Consider the following 12,727-nt stretch of genomic DNA (forward strand, 5'->3'; position numbering starts at 1 on the left):
TCGTTGATCCTGTTTGCTTCAGCGGAATCCGGATAGTGGGCATTGGTAAACTCCTGAACTGCTTTCCATTTGACCAGGATGTTCTTGATGTTGATGATGATGAAGATCTATGTTTTTCATTAAATAGTTTTGATACTCCTTTGGCTACTTTGGCTGATTTTATTGCATCCTTGTTTTTCAAAATGGTGAAAATGGTGGTCTTGTTGAGGCCAAACTCTTTGACGAGGTCACACTGTTTTACCCCACATTCACTCCTTCTAATTATTTCCTGTTTCATTTCAAGAGAAATCACCTTCCTGCTCTTGTTAGAACCCATCATATAAAAAAAATGTTGAGTTTATCTTAAAAGGACGACTGCCGTGATACGTGTGCGATTTAATTCGTAATGAAGAACGATTGCTGCGATACGTGCGTAAGTTAAGCGTACTACGCAGTGACTAACGAGTCTAACGACTGCCTGCGCGGGAGGATGCAATTAATCGGCAGTGATCGTAGAAGATCGGGCGACTTCGTTGTGTGAAGCGAAGTTCGTTGTATGAATCGTGAAATGAACGAAAAGGAAGTTCGTTGTGTGCAGCATTCGCTGTGCGAGGCGTTCGTTGTGTGAGGCACCACTGTATTGTAGAAAATATATTGGCAATCAAACCCCCTTCACACTCATCCCATAGGTAGCAATAGGAATCCTTTGTTACCATGTTGTAAATCGTATAATTGTGGACACAAAGTTTTGTTTTATAATATAGTGCACTTGCTTTCAAAACAGGGGGCAAGTTTAACAGCTTGCATATCAATAGTGAACGTATGCCGTGCAATAATGTGACGGAAGCTTCGGTAGATTCTTTTTAAAAAATTATCATTACATTTCGCCCTTCTTCCGTAATTGTATTATTATTGCGTCTGCGTAGTGGGACTTTCGAATTGGATTTGTGTGTGTGCATACCACCTTTGAAGGCTGTAATCCAATTTGTGACAGTAGCTGGATCTAAATCAAAAATACTGTCAAATGTTTTCTTACAAACTTGCTTTTTTTCTTCACCATTTTTCAAGTAGTAAACGTGAGAATATTGCCTTCTTGACTCAGAAGGCCGCTTTGTAGGAATACTATCTGTTAAAGAGCTGATATATATTTTTTTCATATCCCGGCTCATATTTTACCAAAAATAAGTAAACATTTATTGCCTCTGAATATCATTAAATTCATGACAATGTTTGTTTTTAGAAGTCAGGCATTTCTTTGAAGAACAAATAGGTGCCTGGGATTCACTCAACAAGTATTTTCCATCATTTTGTTTTTTAAACCCATATAATCCTTTCCCTGCATTCTCCTTCTTTTGTTAGTTTCTCTTGTAGATATTGTTACTATGTTAGTATAATTTTCCAAACTAACATCTTTAATATTGTCGACACTCGCACTCGGAAGAAATTGTTTTCCTTGGGACATCGCCATCAGAATTTGAATCATCTGAGCTACTGCATTCTAATGCAGCCTTGTAATCAGAATTTAGGTTAACAGATACATCTTTCTCATTATTTTCAGAATTACATGAAATGTTGCATTCTGGTACAGCTTCGTTATCCGGATCTAGATTTTCAGACACTTTTTCCTCAGTGATAATCATTTCATTTGTATTTAATTCATTCCCAGGATCATCGTAAGGAAATGTATTAATATCTAATAAAATAAAGTACTTTTTTGTTTTAAAACCACGATATTTATTAATTTAAGAACCGACCGGTTTCAAATTTGTACCCTGATGATGCTTAAGTAAAGCGAAACCGGTCGGTTCTTAAATTAATAAATATCGTGGTTTTAAAACAAAAAAGTATTTTATTTTATTAAATATGTCAAACCACAAAGTGATTGCTTTCTACAATAATATTAAATGTAATAATATCATCCATCAGCAGAAGTTGCTCAATATCAACGGCAGACAAGTTATTCTCATTCATTATGTATGATGCAAAATTTGATACTGCTAAAAAAAATGGCGGTAACAAAAATATTCTATCTTGCAAAAATCTATAACAGACAAGTTCAATAAATTGTTATATTTAAACATAACGACTTGTTATAAGTGTATTTCATGTATAAAATGGATTTATAAATACCTTATATATTTGTCACAGTTCACTTTGCATGGTAAATTCTATTTAAAATTACAATTTCGGAGTTTGAATGCAGCGCAACACAATGCGTGAAATCTCTCAAGTTAAAATGGCAGTTAGATAATTTTGCAGGCACAAATGAGAAGCTGTCAGATAGGTAATTTAGTATTTGAATTTTGTTTTAAAAACCATATTTTTTTTAATTGTATAATTTTGTATGGACGTAAGGGTCATAATTGCAGACAAATTTGCATCATTAGTCCAAATAGTGAAAATTGTCAGTTAGGTAATTTTGCGGTGGAAGCAACGATAAATGAAAAAAATATATATACATTATTTATTTTTATATGAAACGAAAAAAAAGTGAGGTAGCAGTAATGCTTATAATAGATTTTTCTAATAAAATGTTAATGATATCTTGTTTTTTAGGCATGACATTTGATGTTAAAAAGATGACCGACGGTAGCAAATACCGCCCATGCTTCTGTGCCTTTGATATATTGCTATTAAATGATGACATATTAACTGGGGTACCACTGAACAAGAGACTTAGCATGCTTGATGGGATGTTTATCGAGAAGGAAGGTGTCATTATACACAGTAAAAGAGTTCAAACACAATCGTGGTTAGTCGATCAATCACAGATATTTTACAATTTATTCATTTTTTTTTAATGTATATTTTATGTATGTAGTTATAAAATTTTACGTCTTATACCTAATATACAGACATTCATACTAAAGATAGGTCTTTATCGGTTTTAAAAAAAGAAACACATCACAAGAGCCCCCATTCTGTACAGTGTAAAGACAGGAGAACTTATTTTATTTCTTACCTGTTTCCCAAATATATGTATTACATACATATTTGTTTTAATAACAAGGTAAGTTCATCTCAAAAGTCTTTTCTAGGTTTGTTTAGGTTTAATTTAAAATTTGTGAATATATTCCAGCGATGAAGTCCTCGCTGCACTGAACAAAGCAATCGATGATCAGGATGAAGGAATAGTTCTGAAAAACATTGCATCCCTCTACAAACCGAACAGTAGGAAAAAGGGATGGTTTAAAATAAAACCAGAGGTAAGTTTAACAATTCCCATTGTCCTGATTAATTTCTAATGTGGTTCGAGCGACTCGCGGCGAGGCCCGTATAACCGCATTCACGTACACACTAGTGCCTACTTACTGTGTTTTTTTTTTTTTTTTTTTTATAGTCGGAGGCGGTTTGCTTACGTTCCCCGCGAGCACTTAGGCCATAGGCCCATTGTACTATCTCCCATTTTACCTCATTCCCTTGCCAGTAACCCGGTCCCTTTTATGAAGTTCACCAGGGCTGTCATTGGATATGTGGCGATGTCTTCTGGTTCCACACTGTGTCTTCCCAGGTATCTGAGCCTTATTCCCAGCAGAGCGGGACATTGGCACCATAGGTGAATTGGAGTCTCTTCCTCCTCTTCACATTTCCTACAGATGTTGGTGTTTTCCACTCCCAACAGTTGCATGTGTCTCCTGAGATGGCAGTGTCCCGTTAATAGTCCTACCAGTTCCCTCAGTGAGTTTCTGTCCATATCGATTAGTTGCCTGGTTCGGTTAGGGTCCGGTCCGTTTATGACTACTTTAGATTGCCTCATTCCGGGTGCCTTCTTCCATTCCTTCCAGTGTTGGGATTTGACCCACCTCTTGATATGTAGTTTGGTGTGGCAAGCTGCTACTCCTACAGCCGGCTCAGATCCCACAAGTGGTGCTTTCGCCCCTTTCCTTGCTAGTTCGTCAGCCCGCTCGTTGCCCTCAATACCTTTATGTCCTGGTACCCAGAGCAGGGTTACTTTATTGATGGTCGCCAGTTCTATTAGGATAGTCCTGCATTCCATCACCAGTCTGGAGTCGCATCGGTTACTTTCCAGTGCCATTAAGGCCGCCTGGCTATCCGAACATATGTTTATGTTCTTATTTCTGTACCCGATACTCATATTCTCCTGTGCGCAGGCTAAGATGGCTTTCATCTCAGCTTGAAACACAGTGCAGTGCATTCCTAGAGGTATACTGAGTTCCCTCTTAGATCCCTGTAGACAGACCCCGGCCCCTGTTCCTTCCTCCATCTTGGACCCGTCTGTGAACCAGATTAGTTCCTGTTTGGAGTTTGGACCTGGGACCGTGTCCCATTCCTCCCTTGTGGGGTACGTCACTTTAAACAGCTGTCCGAAGAAGTATTCGGCTTGTTTGCCGTCCTGCTTCATCCCAGCCGTCGGACTAATTGCCCTCAGTCTTATTCCTATCTCCGTGTGACTGTTTCTGGGCAACTCTCCTCTCCATTGGCCATTGCAATGTAACCTGTAGGCTGCCGCCATCGCCGCCCCCTCTATTTCTATGTTTAGTGGGGGTAGGTTCAGCAGCACTCCCATGGCTAGTATTGGAGTGGTTCTCATGGCTCCTGTGATGCTTCTGCATGCAAGTCCCTGTATGTGATTGAGTGTGACCATCACTGTTTTCAGTGTTGTTCTCCTCCACCAGACCAGGGCTGCGTGCATGATCCTTGGTTTTACAACGGCTGTGTAAAGCCATTGCATCATTTTAGGTTTGAGACCCCACGTTCTGCCGCAGATTCGCCTAGTTGCCCACATCAGAGCACAGGCCTTTCTGCCTACAGTTTCCACCTGGTTTTTCCAGCTCAGTTTGGCATCTATGATGACTCCGAGGTACTTAACCGTGTCAGAGGGTTCTAATTCCTTTCCATAGAAGGTTGGATTGCTCCATCCTTCTAGTTTCCTTTTACGCGTAAAGATTACTAGTTCTGTCTTGTCTGGGTTGACTGACAGTCCTGTTTCTTCACACCATTCTTCCACTGTTGCCAGTGTTGACTGTATAAGGCCTCGGGTTGTGTCTGCATCCCAACACCTTATTATGGTTGCAATGTCATCCGCATACCCTTGCGTATATAGGCCCCTGTTGTTGAGTTTCCGGATGAGGTTGTCCACCACCAGGCTCCACAGCAAGGGTGATAAGACCCCTCCCTGTGGACACCCTCGTGTCACCAGCACTTTGATGCTTACCTCACCCCTTGTCACCGTAAGTATCCGGCCTGAGAGCATGTTCCTCAGCCACCTTCTGGTGGTTTTGTCGAGTCCATGTCTTTCTGCCGCTTCATCAATGGATTTAATAGTGGTGCAGTTAAATGCTCCCTCTATATCCAGGAATAGCCCTACCGCCAGTTCCCCAGTCACTTGTGCCTGCTCCAGTTTGTACACCAACCTGTGCAGTGCCGCGTCGACTGACTTACCTGCTTGGTAAGCAAACTGTAACTCGTGGAGGGGCTTCTCTTTCAGTGCCCCGTCCCTTATGTGCCTGTCCATTAGCCTCTCCATTGTCTTCAAAAGAAATGAGGTCAGGCTAATTGGGCGGAATGCACCTGGTTGGTCGTAGTCAGCTCTCCCCGGTTTGGGTATGAACACTACCCTTGTCTTCCGCCATGGTATGGGGATGTATCCGAGGGCACAGCATGCCCTCAGGATCTTCGTCACCGGAAGTAGGATTGTATCTAGGCCCCTCTGTAGAAGTGCCGGAAAGATTCCATCCTCTCCTGCGCTTTTAAAAGGGTCAAACCCTCTGATTGCCCATTTAACTCTGGAGGGAGTAACTATTTTAGCCGCAGTGTCCCAGTCCTTACCTTCCCGTGTAACTCGGGCTGGTGGTGGACCGGTATCATCTGCTTCTAACTTTTTGTAGCCGGGAAAATGTTTCCCCAGCAGTACCTCCAACTCCTCCTCCCAACTGTTGGTATATCCTCCATCAGCTTTTTTGAATGGGCCTTTTGCTGCCCCTGGGTCTTTTGCAAGAATTTGGGATGGTTTCCACCTCCCCACAGTATTTCTCCCAGGAGCATGTTTTGGCTTTCTGGATTGCCACCTTGTACTCTTTCTGGTATTGCTTGTGGGCATCCCAGTTTCCTGACTTTTTGGCCTTGTTGAAAGCTTGCCTTACTATTTTCCGTAGCTCCTGCAGTCTTCTGCTCCACCACGGTGTTTTGTCCCTGGTACTTGTCTTCAGAGGGCAGCTATTTTCGTATGCCCTTATCATTGAGTCCCTCAGTACTTCTACTGCGTCCTCAATTTCTTCGGGGCAGCCGTATTTAGCTGGGAATCTTGTCATTCCTATATTTAGTTCCTCCGAGTATCTAGTCCAGTCAGTTGCTTTTGGGTTCCTATATGTATCGGTCCCCGTTTTGCTTGTTTCTCCCTCTAGTTTAAATTCTATGTGTCGGTGGTCCGACAGGGATGGTTCGTCCGATACTCTCCATCCTGAGACTCTTAATGTTCCTAGGGTGAGGTCTATCACCTCCTGTCTGTTACTTATAACGAAGGTGGGTTCCCTACCTCTATTAAGAATCTCAAGGTTCACTGTCATCAGGTATTCCAGGAGGTCCTGTCCTCGTTTGTTGATGTCCGTACTCCCCCACACAGTGTGGTGCGAGTTAGCATCTGCTCCGAGTATCAGTTCCCTACCCTTCTCCCTGCAGTCCTGGACGAGTCTCGTTATTTCCCTTGAGGGTGGTGGTTCCACAGAGTCATAGGGCATGTATGCTGATGCCACAACTACTTCCCTGCTTCTTTGGTCCAGCGTGACCTGTAGCTTCACAGCCACTAAGTCCCTACTGCAGTGTTCGGGTAGCAGTGTGCCAGGTATCCCTCTGATGAGAATACAGGCCCTGGGTCTGTCCCCCGACTCGTTATAATAGATTAGACCTTGGTTCATGTTTAGTCCTCTGACCTTCCCCCTATAAGTCCAGGGTTCTTGGATCAGCGCGACGTCCACACTGTCCCGAGTGACTCTACTGCTAAGCACTGCAGTCGCTGCCGGACTACGGTGCAAGTTTATTTGAATGAACTGTAAGTTTTTAGCCATTACTGCCTAATCCTTAAGTCATTCCTCCTATTTACGCTCCTCGGTGTTAGGAGAGCGCACCGTGAAAGTGGCCTTCCTTATCCCGACATGCGCCGTCATCCCCATCTCCCTCAGCACCTTCACACTTTCCTCGTCCACACTCATGATCAGGCGATACATGTTCTTATCCCTGATCGAGTCGTGGACGATCCATTTTTTTGTGTGTAGCCGGGGAGTCTGGTTCTCCAGCAGTTGTAGCAACCTCTCGGTGCTTACTGCTCCATTTTCGGGGATTACTGCCATAACCTTTACGTACTTTGGCAGTTCCTGCAACCCCACCACCTCCAGGTCGCAGCCCTGCCATTTCCGTATGGTCGGCACCATCTCCCTCAGCCATGTCTCTGACTCCTTGTCGGAGCAGGTCATTTTCAGGACGCCCCTCTGAGTGAAGCATTCGTCGAATCTGGGTTTGAACTGTCCCTTTGGGATGCTCAAAATCAGATCCGCGGCCGCCTCACTCACGAGGGCCTCCTGCTCTTTTGTAAATTCTTCCTCTCTGTTTCTATGTACAACAGCCACTCGAATTTTATTTCCAGCGGCTTCCGCATAGGTAGCAGAGGTGAGAATTCCTCGGGGCTTTTTCCTGGCATTTCCCGGTGAAAGCCCCAAGGGTTTAGGTTCTGGTGAGGTTCTTCTCCTCTTCCCAGCCTTCTTTTCCCCGGACGTTCCAGGTTGCTCCCGGTTACCTTGTGCGGTCCCCGTTAGCTTCCGGTCTGTCCCTGGTTTGCCTTGCCTGGTTCCGGCCTTCGAGGTCCCTGGTTGTCCCCAGCGGACTTTTACAGTCCCTGGTTGTTCCTGGTTTCCTTCCTGCCGCCCCTGCTTCTCTCTTTTGAGTTTTCTCCACGCAGCCCCACTGAGTTTCTTACTGATGTGAATTTTTTCCACATCGTCTGACAGGGACTTTACCTTGTCTTCCTCAGCGGTGGTTGTTGGAGTAAGTCTCTTCTTTAAGTCCCCCCCTCTCCGCTGGTTCCCCGAGGGCCCCAGTTGGAGTCGGGGGTTCTTAAAGAAGTTATTTTCCAGGTCCCCTGATGGTCCCTGCATTTCCACGTCTGGATCCCCTGGGGGATCCCGCCGTGTTGCGTCCGTCGGAGGTCCTTCTTTATGGTTCCCAGAGGGCCCCTCAAGGGAAGAGTCCACCAGGGTGGTCCCATCTCTCCTCTCCACTTCCTCTTGGTTCCTCAAAGGCCCCAAGAGGGATGAGTCCACCGAGGCGGCCTCAACTCCTCCTTCCACTCCCTCTAGGTTCCTTAAAGGTCCCTCGTCAGTGTTGTTTTGGTTTTTGTTTTTACAGTCCATATTTGGTCCCACGAGTATCTAGGGAAATAAAAGGTCCACCCCAGCAGAGCCCCGAATGCTGGGGTAAGGTCTGTATACTCCGAGATGCGACCTTGTGTCTCGGAGGAACCGTTCGTGACACTGTTCCCCAGTGTCATTCAGCCCTGAGCACGGTATCTCACACCTTAGCTTGGGATGGCTATTGCAGGTCGTTTTTCCACTCCCTGAGCGATGGGTTCGCCACACTCCCTACGCTTCTTACTGTGTTTAAACGGTTACAGTTTGCTGATGAATACACGCCTTGAATGATGATTTACCGTTGACGATAATATATTACCATCATTCTTACATTCCATTCTTACAACACAATATCATTATTATTTGTTATTTTATAACTAGTTGAAACCGGGAAAATTCACGGGACGTAATGTTATGATTTGAAAATAACAAAGATATACAGTGTGGCGCAAAACTACCGATATGGTTTGAATGTGTAATAACTTTTTTTATTTAATGGTTAATTATTATTTTTTTTTTACAGAATATTAATGGGGAATATTTTTGGCTTAAGTGTGAAAAATTATATCCTGCAAGTGGTGGCCATTTTCGGGTTCGCACATTCGTGCTCTTTCCAGTACATTTTGCATAACTTTTCGATAAATTTCCAGTGTTATGGCTTGAATTTCATTGCGAATATTTTGTTTTAGCTGTGATATTGTCGCTGTCTTATTTACGTATACCCTTTCTTTCAAATAACCCCAAAGAAAACAGTCTGGCGCTGTTAAATCCGGTGAATGTGGGGGTGAACATATTCAGCACCAATATATGGACCAATAATCCTTTCAGACGATACACCGCACCAAATAGTACATTTAAGTGGGTGTAATTGTTGCTGATGAACTGTTCTTGGATTCTCCGTAGCCCATATCCTGCAATTTTGCTTGTTTATGAAACCAATCAATTAGAAATGGGCTTCATCGCTCATTATCGAATTGTTAATGAAACTGCGATTTTCTTCTGCTTTTTGTCAGAATGAAATGGCATAATCAAGGCGTTGTTGGTAGTATATCGGCTTCAATTCTTGCACAAGCTGAACCTTATGCGGGAACATGTGCAATGTGGCCAAAATCCTCTGAACGGACCTCCACAATAGCCCCAGTTGTGCCGAACGTCTTCTTGTTGATGTTTCTGGACTGTCCTGCACACTATCCACAACACGTTGGATATTTTCTTCTGTGTGGACCGTACGTGGTCTTCCGGTACATGGAAGGTGTCTTACTGTACCATGTTGTCGAAAATTTGCAACCAGGCGGTTTATTGTTGGTGCTGAAGGTCCAGTACGCACATTGAAAAAACGGCGATAAGCACGCTGCGTCCAAACAATTGACCGTTGATCTTCAAAGTAAAATTCAACAATTGTTTATCGCTGTTCTGTTGTGTTCCATTTCAAATTCCCCAAGTTTTCTTCACAAAATTCTGAAATTAAAATAAAAAATATAAATAAATTAAAAAAGTTAAATTTCATTCCAACTTACATTCAAACCATAACGGTAGTTTTGCGCCACCCTGTACAAGCATGGATCTCTTTTTACCCTTTTACCTAAACATTAGTTCCACTTTTAAAAATAGCCTGCAAAAGTAAGTAGTGTAAAATATATTGTAGGTAGGTACTATATTATTATTTTTACTATCTTGGTAGGTATTGACTTAGTTTAATTCTGTAGCTTGTCTAAATTTGAAAAGATTCTTTTTTAGTTTGATAATAATTTCCTCGAGACATCCATAGATTCCTATTTTTAAAAATTCACCCTCATATGTAAGAATGGATGTACTCACAAGAGAAATTATGTTGAACTTGCACAGATCCGGGAAAAATCATGCATAATCTGAATCGACAAATCAGTTCAATATTTGAAAATGGCAACTAACTACTTGAGCAATGTAACAATTATACTACATCAGTGAAGTCGTGTTTTCAAACGCTCTAAACAAATAAAATTAATATGGCTACGCGATCAAACCAAGCGTGGGAATCTATAAATCAAAACGTCGTGGAGCTGATCAGGAAAATCGACGTGCTCACAACAACGGTGTCCGATCTAAAGGCAATAATTGGTGAGCAAAAATCCGAATTATCCTACCAAAATAACACTATTGCCAAGTTGTGCGCTAAGGTAGCTTCACTCGAAGCAGCCGGGCGTAGTACGCCGCTACCGGGGCCCACAACCGTGGAGCCACGAACCGCGCCCACAGAAGGCCCGCGCATAACAAAAGACAAAAACAAGAAAAATAAGAAAACGGAGGCTAATTCTACAACTAAGCCTTCAAAATTAGATCCGCAGACATCGTCACAAGACGACGTCGAGGATATTGATAGTGGCTGGGTGTTTCAAACCCGGAAACCGCGTGTCCGTAAACCTGTTCCTATCGTCAAAGGGACAAAGGCCGACACGACCCTACGCGCAGTAGAGCGCAAGTTCTACATTCACGCTTGGCCATTCTGTCCCAACACAGAAGTTAACAACATTAAAGAATTCCTGGAAGGTGTCGCACAAGACACCGTCGAAGTCGTAAAGCTTCAAGCCCGCGGGAACTACAGCTCTTTTAAAATCGGGATTGCCGAACAAGATAAGGAAAAGTTTCTAAACCCCGAAGTCTGGCCCGCAGGTATTTCGGTAAACAAATTCAAATTCCCATTTTTGAAATCAAATCAGACAAAGACCCCTCAGCTTAATGGCGCGTCTAAAACTCCTTTATCAGAATGTTAGGGGTGTAAACTCCAAAATAAACGAATTTACAACAAATTTGCTATCTCAAAACAATGAAATAATTGGGTTGACAGAGACATGGTTGAGCACCTCTGTCTATGACAACGAACTGTTTGATAATAGATACGAAGTACATCGCCGTGATAGATGCGATAGTAATATTACTACTACAAGTACACTCGCTGCCAGCCGTAGCGGCAGTAGGAACGCCTCGCGCGGCGGTGGGGTATGCATTGCTGTACGCAAACCGATTATGTCACAAAGATTAACTGAACTTGAAACAGAGGGCGAAAACATCTGGATCAAAATTACAAAAACGAATTTCACTGCGCTGGTATGTGTGGCATATTTCTACTGTACAGACGACAGAGATATCCGCACGAAGTTTTATGAACATCTCAATAATAAGGCCAACCTATTATCCAACAAAAATGTTATTATTATGGGAGATTTCAATTTGCATAACAAACCTGAAGATGTCATACTTGATCACATATGTTTTATAAACTCCAATGGACTAACGCAACATAGTACAGTTGTAAACAAGTACAATAACATGCTTGATTTAGTGCTAAGTAATTTAAATATATGTGAGGTGACGTACAGCGATGAAGCATTGGTTAGAGAAGATCACCACCATCCTACACTGGCCATCTCGGCCACTCTGGCGAGGACACAATACAGTAGGCGTGGAATGCGTGCAAACCATCATCAAACGGGACGAAACTTATATTCGAACTTTAACAAATTTAATTTTAAACACGTTAATATTAATCTATGTCTAAAAATATTCTCACACTTCAACTGGATATATTTATACAACATGAAATCTGTCAACGAAGCTGTGGAATATTTTTACTCTGTATTATTTAGTATATTTGAATTATGTGTACCTTAATTATGTGTAAAAAATTATCGAAAGCAAATGTTAGCTACCCAGTTTGGTTCGATAAAAATATTATAGAAAAAATCAAATGTAAGGAATCTCTTCGCAGGAAGTACAAAGCTACTAATAATAAATCAGACTATTTATTATTTTCTGCAAAGAGATCCGATCTCAAAAAAGAGATGTCTCTAAAAAAGAACAAATATTTATCCGATATTGAAAATGGGATCAAAGAAGACCCCAAAAATTTCTGGCAATATATTAGATCACAAAAAGCAGGTAGGGGTACTCCTATTGGACTTATGAATGTCGATAAAATAATCCAATGTCCCCAACAAGTTTCAGAGAGATTCGCGGACTATTTCCAGTCGGTATACAACCATATGAGCCCTCACCTAGATGTAGAAAGTCTCCGGGCTGAGGTGCCTAGAAACACAGGTTCAATATCTCTGGAACAAATTAAGCCAGAGGAAGTCAAAGCGTGTATTCGGGAACAAAAGCCCAACAAGGCCACGGGGCCAGATGGAATCCCACCTCATATCATTATCATGTTGGAAGAACATTTGTTTAACCCGATATGCTTTATCTTCAACCTCAGCATTTCAACTTCCACTTTTCCTCAATCCTGGAAACTTACCAAGGTTAGCCCGATACATAAATCTGGAACAAAAACGGAAGTCCAGAACTATAGACCAGTAGCGGTTCTGTCAATACTCCCAAAAATATTTGAAACAATAATTTGCGAAAAGCTA

General features: G+C 42.4%; 1 protein-coding gene across 3 annotated transcripts in view; it reads left to right on the top strand.

Annotated features, from left to right (window-relative positions):
- Nucleotides 1-12,727, top strand: part of DNAlig4 (DNA ligase 4) — a 38,386-nt gene that overhangs the window by 8,227 nt on the left and 17,432 nt on the right. For all 3 annotated transcript variants that reach the window (XM_089650454.1, XM_089650457.1, XM_089650461.1), the window contains 2 exons: nt 2,536-2,731; nt 3,059-3,185. In XM_089650454.1, the coding sequence (XP_089506580.1) occupies nt 2,536-2,731; nt 3,059-3,185 (323 nt within the window). The remainder of the gene's footprint in view (nt 1-2,535; nt 2,732-3,058; nt 3,186-12,727) is intronic.

Source organism: Hesperophylax consimilis, chromosome 3 (assembly GCF_061612785.1).
Source record: "Hesperophylax consimilis isolate HC1 chromosome 3, BYU_Hcon_1.0, whole genome shotgun sequence".
In the NCBI taxonomy this organism is placed as follows: Eukaryota; Metazoa; Arthropoda; class Insecta; order Trichoptera; family Limnephilidae; genus Hesperophylax; species Hesperophylax consimilis.